This window comes from Callorhinchus milii, unplaced genomic scaffold (genome assembly GCF_018977255.1).
Source record: "Callorhinchus milii isolate IMCB2004 unplaced genomic scaffold, IMCB_Cmil_1.0 Scaffold14, whole genome shotgun sequence".
Lineage (NCBI taxonomy): Eukaryota > Metazoa > Chordata > Chondrichthyes > Chimaeriformes > Callorhinchidae > Callorhinchus > Callorhinchus milii.
The window spans coordinates 3,709,323-3,724,739 of NW_024704755.1; the positions used below are offsets into that span (position 1 = coordinate 3,709,323).

The 15,417-nt window shown below is 41.3% G+C and overlaps 1 protein-coding gene across 1 annotated transcript in view; it reads right to left on the bottom strand.

The window, feature by feature from the left end:
* Positions 1 to 15,417, bottom strand: part of plcg2 (phospholipase C, gamma 2) — a 59,808-nt gene that overhangs the window by 4,856 nt on the left and 39,535 nt on the right. Inside the window, exons 13-28 of the mRNA XM_007889266.2 lie at positions 14,740 to 14,908; positions 13,928 to 14,053; positions 13,565 to 13,666; positions 12,668 to 12,849; positions 11,206 to 11,406; positions 9,971 to 10,090; positions 9,653 to 9,833; positions 9,388 to 9,453; positions 7,735 to 7,838; positions 6,998 to 7,094; positions 6,001 to 6,067; positions 5,268 to 5,428; positions 2,822 to 2,921; positions 1,989 to 2,198; positions 825 to 949; positions 162 to 276 (exon numbers count right to left, since the gene is read on the bottom strand). Of these exons, the coding sequence (XP_007887457.1) occupies positions 162 to 276; positions 825 to 949; positions 1,989 to 2,198; positions 2,822 to 2,921; positions 5,268 to 5,428; positions 6,001 to 6,067; positions 6,998 to 7,094; positions 7,735 to 7,838; positions 9,388 to 9,453; positions 9,653 to 9,833; positions 9,971 to 10,090; positions 11,206 to 11,406; positions 12,668 to 12,849; positions 13,565 to 13,666; positions 13,928 to 14,053; positions 14,740 to 14,908 (2,126 nt within the window). The remainder of the gene's footprint in view (positions 1 to 161; positions 277 to 824; positions 950 to 1,988; positions 2,199 to 2,821; positions 2,922 to 5,267; positions 5,429 to 6,000; positions 6,068 to 6,997; positions 7,095 to 7,734; positions 7,839 to 9,387; positions 9,454 to 9,652; positions 9,834 to 9,970; positions 10,091 to 11,205; positions 11,407 to 12,667; positions 12,850 to 13,564; positions 13,667 to 13,927; positions 14,054 to 14,739; positions 14,909 to 15,417) is intronic.

A 15,417-nucleotide genomic window follows, 5' to 3' on the forward strand; every position in this document is an offset into this window, starting at 1 on the left:
TTTAGTGAAATCATTTTTGATAAAAGCGCTTCAAGACACTATACCCGGCGTGAAGGGTGCTATGTGGATGTAAGTTGTGGTCGATGTTGTTGATTGTGTTGCAATCTACAAGTGCAGCAAACTCTGCCGCTGTAAGAATCATTCCGCACGTTCACACTTACTCATCACTACTGTCTTGACCTTCTTGTTGTCATTGTCACACCCACACAGCTCCACTTCTACAAAAGGACAAACTATACTCCTGCCTGGTTTGGGTAGATGTCTAGCCCCGAGAATCTGCGGAGACAATGAGAATAAGAAACACACGTAAGACAATGTGCCTAAAATCCACACATAAGTATACGTGATGGAAGTCCGGGACTTGACACTTCAGCGCTGATGAACAGTTCCGCCACAAACTTGACATTTTCACCTGTAGGTGATGAGGCAATGACTAGTTTGGGTTATGAGCCAACATTAGTTAACATTGGAAACCCAGCCCCGACTATTCAACAGGACATGGGAACTAATAGACACCTGAAGACCTGTGAGCAGCCTGTTAAGGTGGGTTGGGATTTTAAGGTTTCTCCCCACCTCATAACAAAGCTCCGTTGTGTCAGCAATAACCAGTGATCACTCGGCATTTCAGACCACTGTTTCCTAATTTAATTCAAAAGCTCTAAATCTAAGAACAAGCTGTGCTTAGGATGGAGTAGCTCTCTTTGTCTCTCACTTTCTGTGACTCTCTCTCCTTGTACTTTTATTGCCATTACATCGAAGAACTTTGCATTTCTTTCTCAAGCCAAGTGACGCATTGCTACTAGACGTGGAATCAATTGGCTTACTTTGATGTTGATGGATTGTGTCCTGTGCTTTGCTGAGTTATCACTCCTCAGTGATTCAGGCTGCAGCAGGAAACCCGTTCTCCCATTCATAGAAAACAAAGCTTGATTAAGTTGCATAGATTTATCTGTAACAGAAATATTCATACAGATTGTAGAAGCAGCCGTGATAGGGGTGGCTTTTCTCTTGAGTGTTGAGGAAGCGGGCTTAACTGACCAAACAACCTTATCTCATTCAGTGCTTTCTTGCGCGCGAGCTAATGCAAGATTTTTTTTAAAAAAAACTTAATTATAAGTCAAAAATCGACATACAATTTATAAAAGGCACACAGGCGCCATCTAGTGGTGTCACCTTGCCAAGCTATGGAAATTATTTAAAAGTGGTCACTCCAAACGATGTCCCATTGGAGTTCACCTCATGTTACGGTTATGTATATAATATATCTATGAAACGGAACATATTGTGCGGACTGTGAAACACAAAGTTTGACTTAGTGGCGAGAAAGACTTCCTTAACTTGCGAGTTACAGTACGAAGACATGGTAAGGCGCTAAATCAAATGTAAGGATTGTTATCATTACTCTTCGACCATGTCTTGCGTTAGCGCACAAGAAAGGCACTGATTGAGATAAGGTTGTTACGTTTCACCCACAACATATACAGTCAATTCACTTTACAGTATATTCTGTGAAGTGCTTTGAGACGTCCTGAAGACGTGATAAGGCACTATATCAAATGCAAGGATTATTATTATTACTCTTCAACAATGCATACAGCCACCTCCCACTTCTCCCTAGCTCAATGTCTGACCCTATGTTTGTGAAGTGTTCCTAGATGTTATCCTATATGGAGGGCGCTGTATAAATACAACTTGTTAATGCTTTCTGCGGATATATTACATGTGGATAAATAAAATAATTCCCTAAAATTGTCCAACGGTTTTCAAGTGCTTAGCTCGTCCTGTGTACCACATTTAATTCAACATCTTGCAGTTGGGTCTTTTTCTATTTCCAATAATGTTATCGTTTTCACAACAAACCTCTTCCCCCAAGCGGCCAAATGGGAACAGGGCAGGTTTTCCAATGAGACGCTGAAAACCTTTTTTTTCCCACAGTGTCAAAAGGAACTGCGAGTTACAATGACCCAATGGGGGGAGGGAGAACTTACCTGGCGTTTGAAAGTTTAGTGCTGCCATTTGACATCCGTGTTGCCACAGGATAAGTGGATCGTAGTTGGAGGAGTCAATGCGTTGGCCTTTGGGGTAGATTCGGGACAGCTGTCTACGGTTGTAATCTCGGAATGCTTTGGACTTCTGTTTAATGATGGCTTCCACCTTGTTTTCTGCAAACGATCTGATTTCCTTGTAATCAACGGCATCTTCAACAAATGAGACAAAAGAGGCGATATTGTTGGCGCGCAATTTGAAACAGATTGATAACAAGATATGTTTTATACGGTTAACCATTGACCATACTAAAAATATCGGCAAATATCAGTCAAATCAGTGGCTAAAACTACAATCCATACATTACTGGATTATAACAGAATTCTCCATTGTAAACAAATAATGATAATAATAATTCTTGCAATAGCAACTTTCACATCTGGAGAACATCTCAAAGCTCATCACAGGATTTCCTACAACGTGGAGTGTGTTGTATTTTGTAGGTGTAGTAATGCCAAATGGGACATCACAGGCCATTGATGGATTTTGTTTCACCTCTTCAGTATAGATATATTCTCTTCCTCATCCAAATGCAGTCCAAACACTGCAAATGAATTGGCTGCTTATCTCATTGTTGTGAGCAGGATATTACTGGTGCAGATTCACTGCCACCTTTGGCTACATAGCACATTCACTTCATTTCTAATCAATCTCGTTCTGTAAAACACTCTGAGATGTGGCCTTTATGTGAAAGGTGCTGTGTAGAAATCATCATCCCTGTAAATGGGCACCAGTTTGAAGGATGGATTGAGTGAAATCAATTTAACACACTAACCAAAATTTTCCTTATTCTTTGCTGGCCGGCAATACACAACCAGATCAGAGAGTTCCTTGGCAATCTGCTGTTTCCTCTCCATTTGGTTCCGTTTCTGCTCCTGTTAAAGACAGAGTTGGGAAATTGGTTTCTGCTGCATTGACACAGGAGAAGATTTATGCCCTGCAAATATGCACTGCATCTAATGTCCACGGCACCTAATAACCAATACCTTTTTTTATTTATGGTACTTTTCTCCTCATTGTCCTGTGTCTATGACACCTATTGATCCAATTTCCTGCCAATTGATAGGCATTTGATGGATTTTGTGCATGACTTGCTACAGAAAGTTCTGATATACATATTGATCACCTCATTAAGCTATTTTTGAGATATTGCACTTTTGCTCTGAGCAAAGTCAGCGGAAAACCGTACTACAAGTTTACCAGTGATAAATTAAGGCTTTGGAACCAGATTACACATGTGCATTTGGAAAATCGTAGTGTCAAAGCCCAACAATCACTCAGTCAAGGAATCTGCAGACATAAAACCAGAAATACAGCAACACTTACAAGTATAATAGGATTATACCTAATACCCAGTTAACACTGACTGTTGTTTACCATTTCCAGCAGTGAAGCACTTAAAAGTGAGAAGCATGAATAATGTCATCAATTACAAGGAGAGCTGTGGACATACACATCTCAGCTCGTGTCCAAAGCTTTGTTAACTAGTGGGTTGGTTTTTAATGTCAGTAAAATGCAGGTTACGTAACTGGCTCTTTAATAATAATTATAAATGGTTCCTTAAAAGTTCCATCCAAAACCTCCTGGGCCCTATGCATTGAAATAAAGTTTGGCCTTAAATTAATGAGACCTAATGCACCGAGATTAAATAGGAAAGTGGAAGTGGGGGATAATTGGATAATTGGGAACACAAAGATGTGGAATCTAGATTTCAAACTCTCTGAGTACGCTACCCTTCGTGGAGGGCGCTATATAAGTGCAAGTTATTGTTGTCGTTGTAGCTATGTTTGGATCAGGCATTTCACACAGTAGGAGTAAAGAAGAGGGAGGGAGGGAGAGAGGCTTCAAGGGCAGAGTTGATGTACTTAAGAGAGAATTAGACAAACACAAGCCAGAGAAAGGGTGTTAGAAGATACAGGGAAAAACAGGGAATTGGGATTAGGATAGATTGTTTGTGCAGAAGGAAACACTGACACGTAAGTACTGTTGTACATTTCTATAGTGTGCTGGAATTCAGTGCTGGGGTCAGAGGAGAATTTACATGATATCGATTGTATTAAAGAGATACAGACATATTTGGTAACTACAAGATAATAGTTTGTTCCAATGGTTAGTTGTTACTCCAGTTCTGAAATTATCTGACATGTATAAATTGGCCTTCCTGTTAGTTGTGCTGTACAATAAAATTATACACACCGTCGGTACAGTATTTGCTTTCCACCACGAGGTGTCAACAGCACTATTATTCCACAATGTTCTTACATAGTTTGGGGGAAGAGTATTTTTGCTGCACTATGCTTAATTCAACGTGGCTCATTGAATCCAATATTAGTATCTCGGAAATGAGACATCAGTGGGTGATTCTTAGCTGGTTGTTAAACCTACCGATTCTGGTGGAGTAATTTGGACAGATTATAAATCTATCATCGCTCACACATGGGAAATTAAGCCACTTTCAACTGCGTGTGGCCAGGGGAAGCAGATTTGCTCGGCAGACAAACTACATAATCTAAAAACTGCATGAAATACTTTCACAGTCCAGGATTGAGGTCGAAGTGAGTGTAATAGTGAGGAGTTTTGTCCTTGGACACCAAGCTAGGGTGAATAGTGGAGAGGTGGGTTCCAGATAAATAGTCTCAAGTTTCGGATGGATTATCTTTGGGGGTCAGACTATCTAGGTGGATTTTTCTCCCTGGTGATAGAGTGACTGGGCACAAACCACAGCAGGGTAGGGTTTACGAAGTCTGTGGAAAGGGCAATCTTGATGTTTTGTCTGGGGCAACCTCGTTCCTTTCTTTCTCATGTTCTAACTCAAATGGCTACCTTCAACTTCCCGTTGTTAATTCAATGAAATAGAATCACTGGGTGACCATGCACTAATGTGACAGGAACCCACACTCATCAGTGTTCATCAATTTAAATCGTCCACACTGGTTGAACCATCAGCCCTCGGGGAAGGAGGAAGCTGGGATATGTGTTGTGCTAATTATCACTGGTGTCAATCACAGGAACATAGGAAAAGGAGTAGGCCGTTCAACCCCTCAAGCCTTTTCCGCTATTTCACACCTGATCTGCACCTCAACTCCAAAGACCCGCCTTTGCCCCATATCCCCTGATACCCTCATCCCAGAACAAAATGCACTCCGCATTTCCCCCACGCTCCTTTATTTACAGTTTTATTCTTTCTATGTTCTCAAGACACCGTCTGCCCAAGACAATACCTGCTGTACTTTTTTCTGGCAGCTCTTTATGGCCTCATTGTACCATATGAACATCTCTTCCACTGTATCAGCAGCGAGGTCAAGCGACAGGCCATTCTCCTCCTCTTTAGGTACGATGGTAAAGACAAAGCTCATTCCATTCTTGCCTGATGCCTGCCTCACTGTTAAAGCAAAGCAAAATTTCAGCTCTTACTGTTTTCTTGTACACGAGAAATGCAAAGCAAATGAAGCTGCTTTTACAGTTTAGCGCAGGAGGGAGGGAGAGTTTTTATTTGCCAATCCTTGGGTTTGCAGTTTTCGTTCCACATATCACAAGATCGTGAGCGAGCTTTGAATGAAGAAGCCCATTCGGTCTTAGGCCCATTTGTTCTCACCCTTCCAGAATGCCCACCCAATTGTCCTCCCATTACACTAGCAAGCTGTTTCTTAAATGAGTCCAGAGTCCCGGCCTCAGCCACCCTTCCTGTTCCAGATATTGAACGGACGACATTCTGTAAGTCACGTCCTGACATCATACCCTTAATGCAAGGCCTTTGAAATTTTTCTTGGACTGATCAACCAATAATAAAAATACTAATAATAATCATCCTTGCATTTGATTCACATTGTTGAGATGTCTCAAAGCGCTTCACAGAATATATTGTAATAATAGTAATAATAATAATCCTTCCAAGTGAAGGATTTACATTCACAAGAGCACGTTATTGTACTGCTCAAATCAACCCATACATACCAACATTGTAGTTAACCAGCTCCACAACTGCCCTGCACATTACTCCTAGGGGATTATCCTCTGTTATCTGAATAACAAAGACATGTTAAAAGAAAAAGATGTCAAGGTTTACAGGTATTGGGTCAGAAGTTGTGGGTTCAAGCCCCAGAGCCCAAGCTGACACTCCAATGTAATATTACGCTGCATTGTCAGTGGTGCCGTCCTTCAGATGAAAAGTTAAACCAAGGTCATGTCTGCCGGTTCACATGGATGATAAAGATTATTTCAGAAGTGAAGAGAATTTCTCCTGGTTTCCTGGTCAACAATCCTCCAGATAAGCTAGTCATCCAAGTCATGGTTGTTTGCAGATACCCAAATTGGCTGCCATATTTGCCTATAAATACGCAGTCACTACACTTTCCAGCAATCACTGTGCCCCACAAACAGTCTTGAAGCGAATGAGACCAGGGCTAAGTTCGCTATTGACTTTTATAAGATGTGTCATGGGTTGATTGTTAAACTCATCAGCAATGCTACAAGATCTTGGCTCGGCGCTAACATTTACAATTAGTTCCTTTATTTTAACGATGTTCCGTACAAAAATATGGGAGCAGAAATTAATCCGAGATATCACAGCGAGTGATAACAGCACACTTCCCACTAATGGCTCATTTTTCACATAACTTCACAAGACACTCTCTCGTGTGCTGGTTTCGGCTATGAAAGGTTTTGGATGTTGCAATTGACTGTATATAGTTCTCAAGCTGTTAATGTTTACCGACAGCAACGCAGACACTGCTAGAATCATGCTTTCACAAGCAGGTAACAGTATTTTCATCTACACAGCTGCAAAATGGCCCCTGGAAGGGAATTGTGGAAATGAAACAAGGGTGATTCATTTACAGGACAGAGTTGATACCATTTAATTGGTTACAGGTATAAATTCATCAAAACACTCCAGCATTTGAGATCATAAACATACAAGTAACTGACAGCAGTAGAGGTTACCGATTCTTACCTGATTACTTATGTCCTCTTGAGTGTTAGAGGCTAATTCTTCCACATAGTTAGCTGGGAATAATTTCTGGATTTGATCCCCATAGTCCCCCATCCACCTAAATAGAAGATTTTAATACAGAATGTTATTGAGCTTTTTTGCGAGAAATCTCAGTGTTTGTTTCTTTCAATGTTCTGCGGGTTTGTGGTGCACTGAGAGAACAAGGATTGTTTGTTTTCAGAGTCACTGAGATGGAATTCATAAGCCGTTGAAGATCTTTGACTTCAAACGCGCTGACTGACTGAAAGAGCCACAGTATGAGAGCTGTCTGATTGAAAGAAACGTAATGATTATATAGAGAGTGATTCCAAGGGATTCAGTGAACATTAGAAATAGTGAGAATAAAGCTTGAGTTATTCACTGCCACTGTATTCCAAGTTCTTCAATAAAGTTAACACACAGCCCTCTAAAAACTCATAGGTGGTCCATCGAGTTGTAAAGCACCATTACTGAGCAACCTCCAAATCTCCGTTCTGTTTCACATCTACTGCATTTTATTATTGGTATTATTATTAATTAGACTGCGATGTTATGAATCCATGCTCTGCCTTTTTTCACAGTGGATCATAGTAAATGAGAACGGAAAGAGCTGCAGTAGGTGAGAGGAGAGAGAGACTCGAAGAGGGAGAAGGAGTAAAATTAGCCCAGCCCAGTGCGAAGTCGAGTCAGCAGGCACAAGATGAAGAAACGTAGCTCACCATCCATGGTCGGTCTTTTTGACATTGTGGATAATGGCGCCTTTGGGAAAAGTCAATTCATCTGCCTGTTGACCCTGATATTCGTACAAAGATTTTACTGTACCCTGGGAATGAAAACAATCAAACTAATTACATTTGAACAGCTTCAGAGAGAATGGAGAGCATATAGAGGAGGATATTTTTCTCTCAGTTGCTTGGCTCACTGGATTATCTGAACAGAGATTATTGTGTCATGTTTTAAATTCTTTTGACACATCTGGTTTTGTAGTATGAAGTCATTTTTTCCTGGAAACTTTGACCTCAACTGGCTTAGTGCCACCTCACAAGAGGTCAAATCGAAGCTCAGTAATAGCAATCAGAGACAGAGCTGTGCGGATTTACTAAACAGTTGCTTTGAACACATCTCATTTCATTTCGTTTCAGAAACCAGAGCGCTCAAGTGCTTATTTTTCATTGCTGTTTGAAGAAGGACTAAAAACCACATTTTTTTCTTTTTCCGCGGTTGCGTACAAATGGCTGCCAAAGAACTTAACTGGCTCGTGCAACAAGGTTTCAGGCAGGTTTCTGTGCTAATCAGAACTAAACAAATGACTCAAAAAGTGTATGTTGACTCTGTAAGCATTAACGTGAATATTTTGTGGGGAGGGCGCATTGAACCCTAAAAACTGACACGGATCATTGAAGAAACATTAACAGAAAGTTAAACAGCTTCATCCCCCCCACACAACCACTGTTGTTTTCAGGACATTGCTGGCACAAATTAGTTTCCTCCATCACATTCACTTCATGCCTAATTCGTCTCGTTGTACAAAGCGCTTCAAGATGTCTCTTTTGCATGTTAAGTCGTTATTCCTGGAGGATTCTCATTTGCCCTACAAATCCCTCTGTGTTGAATTCGTTCACGCAGATTCTATCTTCTTAAAAGAAGCAAAAACAAAGGAGTTGGAAACTCTTGGAAAAAAACAAGTAAATTTGTTTTTCTCGAATAACTCCTCACAGTTTTATTGAGCAATAAACATAAGCTTGTGTGTATATGCTTGGGGAGTTTGTAAACAATTCAAAGAATTTGAGGACTTGCCATCCAATGGTGGGATGTGACTTTCAAGTCCTTAAATCAACCAACTAATCTCTAGTTCTGTAGTATGATATTACATGCAATTGTTTTACTGAAATTCAATTATATCTCCCTAGAGTTTCAGAGCAGTGTTTATTAAGGGAACCATTGTTATGTTTGGATGATTCGAGGAGAGCATTAACTTTGGAAAGTTAATGGCCCTTATGTAAATTATTGTTCGCAGTTTCCTTTAAGGTATTTAATGAGATGAAATTGTCTACAAATACAAAAGAGGAATCAACTTGGAACTGACCTTGGAGAGCAACAATGCTATCAAATTCTGCAGCACATCTTACAAGGGCTCTCGACTGTGTCCAAGCATCACTAAGATACTTTGCCAAAGGGTTGAAAGAATGGCCACAAATATCTGCTTCTAATAATTGTTGACACTCTGAGACGCTACCCCACATGAAAGGCAATTATACATAAGTTGAAAGTTCTTGTGTTTGCAACCATCTTTGCTGGGACGTCCTCCCGACGTAAAAAGCGTTGTACAAATGTAATTTGTTGTTGTTGTTGTCGCTCAAGAAGAATCCTACCTTGGAAGGTGTTAATTCATTTGGGTCCACATAATTTACACCATATAGACATCCAATGTTTTTTTCCTGAAAGCAAAACAAAAGAGCCATTTCAAAAATAAAAAAAGCAACATGAGTTGTTAAGTGAAATGGTTCAAGGGATGAAGAAAAATACTAGGTCCAATTTTGCCCAATCCGTCATTAGTGGTCTCCTTAATGTCAGAGCCCAGGTTGTCCCACCCTCTCAGCTGAAGCAGGAGGCGTGCAATAATCCAGGATCACGTACCGCACTGTAACGCTCGAGCATCTTCTCCGTGACAGGGTAACGCAATTTCATTTTCCTGTATAGCGTGGACTTTCTGTAATAGCTGACAAGTTCGACCAGGCTTTCAAACTCCGCTGAAGCCCCCAGGACATACTTTCCTTCTTCGTAGTTGATACGACAGTGCTTAACCTTTCCTTCAGCTCTGGGTATGGGCAGAATTTTAAAAGTTGATATATATATTTAACAATATAATATATTTATATATATATATGTATGATTCACCTAACTCTTTTTTGCGACATTAAAAAATCGTCCTGACTTTCCTCCTGAACGTCTCACCTGAAAGTAATGGCGTAGGAATTGGGTTCATCTCTCTTTCGAATCAAAAAAGCACCATCTCTGGGTATCCTAAGGAGCATGTCCTCGGCCTCCCCTCGACTTAGGTTTTTGTAGTACCATCTGAAGAAGACAAGTATATGAGTTATGGGACGTTCAGCTTTCTTGCCCGTTATGCCACTCAACTCATGTTTCAATCAAGTCTCTTGTGTGGAAGGTTTTGTGTCTCACGTGATCCTTTATGGATCATGATAATCCACGACATGTCGCCTTTCATACTGGGGGACCATCTCAAAGCACTTCCCGCAGAGTGCACTGTAAAAGGTAGTGATTGTGTATTTTTATCCGTCAATTTGCTCATGGCAAAGTTCCACAAACAGCAATGAAGTGAATGAACAATTTTAAAGCTGGTCAGGCGCCGGGAGAATGTCCCTTTCTCTTTTCGAATATAGCATCCAGGTGTTCTTTAACATCCACGTGAACAGGCAGATGGGACCTCAGGTTAACGTCTCATACAATGACACCACCCCCCCGCACTATGTTGGAGTGACAGCCAAGACGGTGAGTTCAAAGTCCCGACGTGAGAACTCCTTACCGCTTATCGCTTGGCAGCCAGCCCTGTCTGAAGGAGCTGTAGAACCCCTGCAAGTAATTGCTGCTCAAACAACACAGAGCTACACCTCTGCCAGAAAATCTCATAATGGGAATCTCAAGCCACAACACAGTAATAAGATGAGTCCTGCTCTGCTTCAGGAAACCCCACAGGCAGGATGAAAGGGCTTATCCTTTCTCGAGTGGCTGTGTATTGAAAGGCCGGTAGATCTGTATCCACTACGATCCTGTTATTATCAGTCTCTTTTAATAAGTAAGCCTTACACTGCAAAGGAGTTCACAAAAACGATGTGCTTTGAGCGCACTTCGCACACACAAACTGCACGGACAGCTGTTTGAGCTTGGCATAGTAGATATTAAAAGGCAATTGAAAGGGAATGTTCCCTTTGTGCCAATTTCCTCAAATTATATGATGCATCCTTACCGAAAAATATAGTACACTATTACATGTAGCCTTGAAGCGACTGCAAATTATCTTCATAGTCACCACATATAACAACAAGCATCCTGAAGTCGTCATTGTCACCCTTATCACTCAACACTAAATTAATTCATCATTGATAAGGCTAAGACTGTGAGTTTGTTAAAAAAATACAACTGCAAGGGATTTCTGTTGGAAAACTTACTCCTGAGATTCGTGAGGATTCGGGCAAGGGACTGCTTCACTTAAACATAACCCAAATTCACTGCATCGCAATGGCGAGTTCTGATAGTGTTGAACCAAATCGTAAATGTTGGTGAAAGTTAAATTATCGGTCAGAAAATATTTGGTGCTCTCTGCTTCTGTAAACGATCGTATACGACAGTGCTGGACTCTCCCGTTTCTCCTGGTGGTAGAAAGGTAAAAGGGGATTCAAAACAACAACAATAACAACAAATGTATTGATATAGTACCCTTGACATAGGATAACATCTCGGAGCACTTTACAATGCACACATCTATTTTGTCCTAACTCTTCACAGTTTGTCTCTTCACTTTGTGCTAACTTGTTATTCCCTCTCTCTCTCACACACACACACACACACATATAGGAAGCAGCAGTTATCAATACAGCATACGAATCTGGTAAGAAATAATACCAATCCTTGTGTTTAATACAATGCCTTATCACGTCGAAAAGATGTATCGAGGCTCTTCACAGGACTTTATTGTGAAGTGCAGTGACTGTGTACTTGTAGATGAACATGGCAGTCGATTTGCACACAGCAATCACAGCAATGTCCCACAAACAGCAATGAAGTGAATGAACAATATTATTTGAGGGACTGTTGGCCAGGACACTGGGAGAGAGAAATTCCCTTTCAGTTCCAATGATAAGAAAAATCCTCCAGTCAAAGCTCCAAACAGTGACACCAGTGCCAAAGACAACAGGCTCAGTTATATAATATATATTTCAGTTTGTGACTGTATTCATAAGGGAAAGGTACGAGCAATTTTAACCGAGACTCTACAAGAGAAGAGATTTTCATCACTTCTGAACTAATGGCAATATTTCAGTTGCGTGTTCTGATTCTTATTTTGCTGTTTTTATAATTTAATCAAATCAAACCATGGGATGAATCGAACATGCCATTCAACTCGTACAAGACAAAGGCTGCTGTTCATTGATGCTTTCCTGAGGTGGGAATTAAATTCACAAGAGGCAGCAAGTTAACAAAGCATGGAAGCTGCTCATTTAATTTAGCAGAGCCAAACACTAGTTTTGTAAACCACTCCTCATTATGTTTCATTGACTGTGATAATCTGGGATCAAATCTAGTGCAGGGAATGTGAATGCTGATCACACAGTTTTTAACTACTCTACTCCTTGAGTTTTAAGATTGCTCGTCAAAAGCAATGAGATTCGAGCAATGATATTGCTAACAACCAGCTCGTCCATTACTGAACGTTTCGCCCACAAAATATACAGTCAACTCACTTTACAGTATATTCTGTGAAGCGCTTTGAGACGTCTCGAAGGCGTGATAAGGCACTGTATCAAATACTAGGATTATTGTTAGTATATTGAACATTTCACCTGGATCGATGCTTTTAGCGCAGTTCATATTAACAGAGTTTTAAATAAAGATTAGAACAAAGACCAGTACCAAAATGATAACGTGTAGTCTCCTGGGAATGTGTCGCTCTCTCGGACCAAAAATGTTCCGTCTCGTCCCCCCGTCTCCAAACAAACCTCCTGGAGCAGTTTCTCAGCCTTCTGCCTGCCCTCCTTACCCATTTTCCCATGGAACCATTTCTCATTAAAGTGACGATCTTTGCTATTAATATTCTAGAATAAAGGAAAAAAAGGTTATCGTTCATTAAAAGTAGCATTGTTTTATCGTTACGAAAAAGAGAGCAACTGGATATTTATAGCAAACAAGGTTTCATAATTTTGATTCTTGGAAACTCAAGCTTAAGAATATCCAAATCAGACAGAGTTCCACATATGGCACCTACACATGGATCTCCATGTTTGGAAAGGAATACGCACACTCTCCCCAGAGGGTAGCACATACCAAATTCCAGACACTGGACATAGTTTGGCAAGAGCCAAGGCTCAGGGACACCAGAGTGTGCGTTGCAGTACTCCTGGAAGCTAACCAGCAGAAACCACACAGCTTGCCATTAAAAGCATTGTCTGGCAAGATTTCCCGCAGCTCATCCAGTGAGGACCACCCTACACTTTAGGGCTTGGCTTGCAGGTTAATAGGATCTGAGTGGAAAGAATTCTTCCCTCTAGTTACTGGTTTGCCATGGCCTGCCGATATGCCAGGATGACTGGTCTGTCATCAGCAGTGTCCTGGAATACTGCAGAACCAGACTATCGAGACCACCACAGAGGGTGGCTCAATTTCATTGCAAAGCATGTCACCAAGGAGATTCCACTTACCCCCCCACCACCACTACCACCACCAAGGGAAATAAGTTAGGGAGGTAAGGAGGGAGTGAAGAAAGGAGGGAAGGGTGGAGATAAAGTGGAAGGCAGCTTAACTGAAATATACCTGGCTTAAAGTTTTATTTTCATCATCATCATCATCATCATCTGTGGGATCCGTATAGTAGAGTTTGCCATCTGTTATTACACAGTAATGCTTATTCCACATCTGCAGAAAAAAAATCAGACTTTAACACGAGCGTAAATAAGGAATAACAATAAATAAACATTAACTGAACCGCGATATTCATGAGTATCAGGAATTGTTAATTGAAGCAATTTGCATGATGTTTTTGATTCATGAACTTATCGAATTTCACGGCAACTAATTAATTTCAGAAAAGAACCAGTTTGAAATGTTTTGAAATGTTAACGTTGAATCTTAACAGGGCAAAGCACCGCTGGAAATTGTGAAACATATAACGTTTACCAGATCAATTGGATCCAACAAGTAGAGAGACCCCATTTGCTTCTCATAATCCTTCGATGGGTCGAAGACAGAGCTCACATCTTGCCTGATGGTGCCGTCATCTTGCTGAGAATCCAGCTTCTTGTGCTGTGGAATAGTGACAAAACGCTTCAGAACATGTGGAGTCCTGCAGCATGTTGGTTAGAGCACTCGCCTCGCAAAGCAAGAGGACCGGGGTTCGATTCCCGGGTGGGTCAGGGCGAAACCTTAGGCAAGTTTCCTTACTCCACACTCCTGTTTACCTAGCAGTGAGTAGGAACCCTGACTGATCGCTTTCCGGGGATTGTAATCCTTTAAAAAAAATGCAGTGACTGTTCACAACTGTTGTTTTGCACAATTGGCTGTCGCGTTTCACCCACAAAACACACAGTCAATTCAGTTCACAGTATCAGAAGTCGCTGGGAACACTCAGCAGGTCAGGCAGCATCTATGGAAAGTGGAAAATGAATCACTTTTTGACTCACATTCCTTTCTCCACAGATGCTGCCTGACCTGCTGAGTGCTCCTAGCGACTTCTGTTTTTGTTTTCAGATTTCCAGCATCTTGCAGTACTTTGTGTTTTGTTTCACTTCACAGTATATTCTGTGAAGCGCTTTGAGACGGTTCAATGTCGTGATAAGGAGCTATATCAAATGCAAGGATTATTACTATTGTTATTATTATTGTTATTATTAAGGACAGCACAGAGAGAAGTCAGCCCCAGACCCTGCCCCTGCCAGTCCTACACCTCCACAGTGCCCGCAGATTTGGTCATTGCAATGGGAGCCCCTCACCTTGATGATAATTTTGCGTGTCAGCTGAGCGGGGGACGGTAACTGCTCTGCGTTGGCTTCAATGGGTTTGCTGATGAGCATATTCCCAAACGTCTCCTTGAACTTGATGGCCATGTGTCTCTGCTGCTCGATACTGCAGTGCTCTTCGATTGACAGTATGAGTGGGTACCTGGGGAAAGGTCAACGAGCGATTACAACTAGTTAACACTGTTCTTCCGATAGACATCTCTATTAACAGCGCCCAGAGGAAGGTTATACTGAGGCTTAATGTACAATGATTTCCAATGGAATTTTGTAATAAAGAAACAAGTGTGTGTGTGGGGGGGGGTCTTCACTTGGACATAGGCCATACATGTCATGTGGATCTCTGCTCCCAAACTAGATTACTCACTCTAGTTCCCAGAGGCCAGTATGCCTTACATCTGGTATGTGTATCAGGGAAATCCCATTAGATGTCATCATGTATTAGACCCAACCAAGGATCCTGGAAACAGGTCAAAGACTGTCTGATGTAGACTAACATTCCTGCCGCTAATAGCTACACCCTGGCCGATAGAAGCTGAGAAACTCTGACTTCTAAACTCACGACGCCAATTCTCAATGAAAAAGGTCAAGCGAAAGTGAAAGATCAGAGGGGAAGGTTCACGAGGAGCAGGGTTTGGAAGCTCAAGGAAGCTT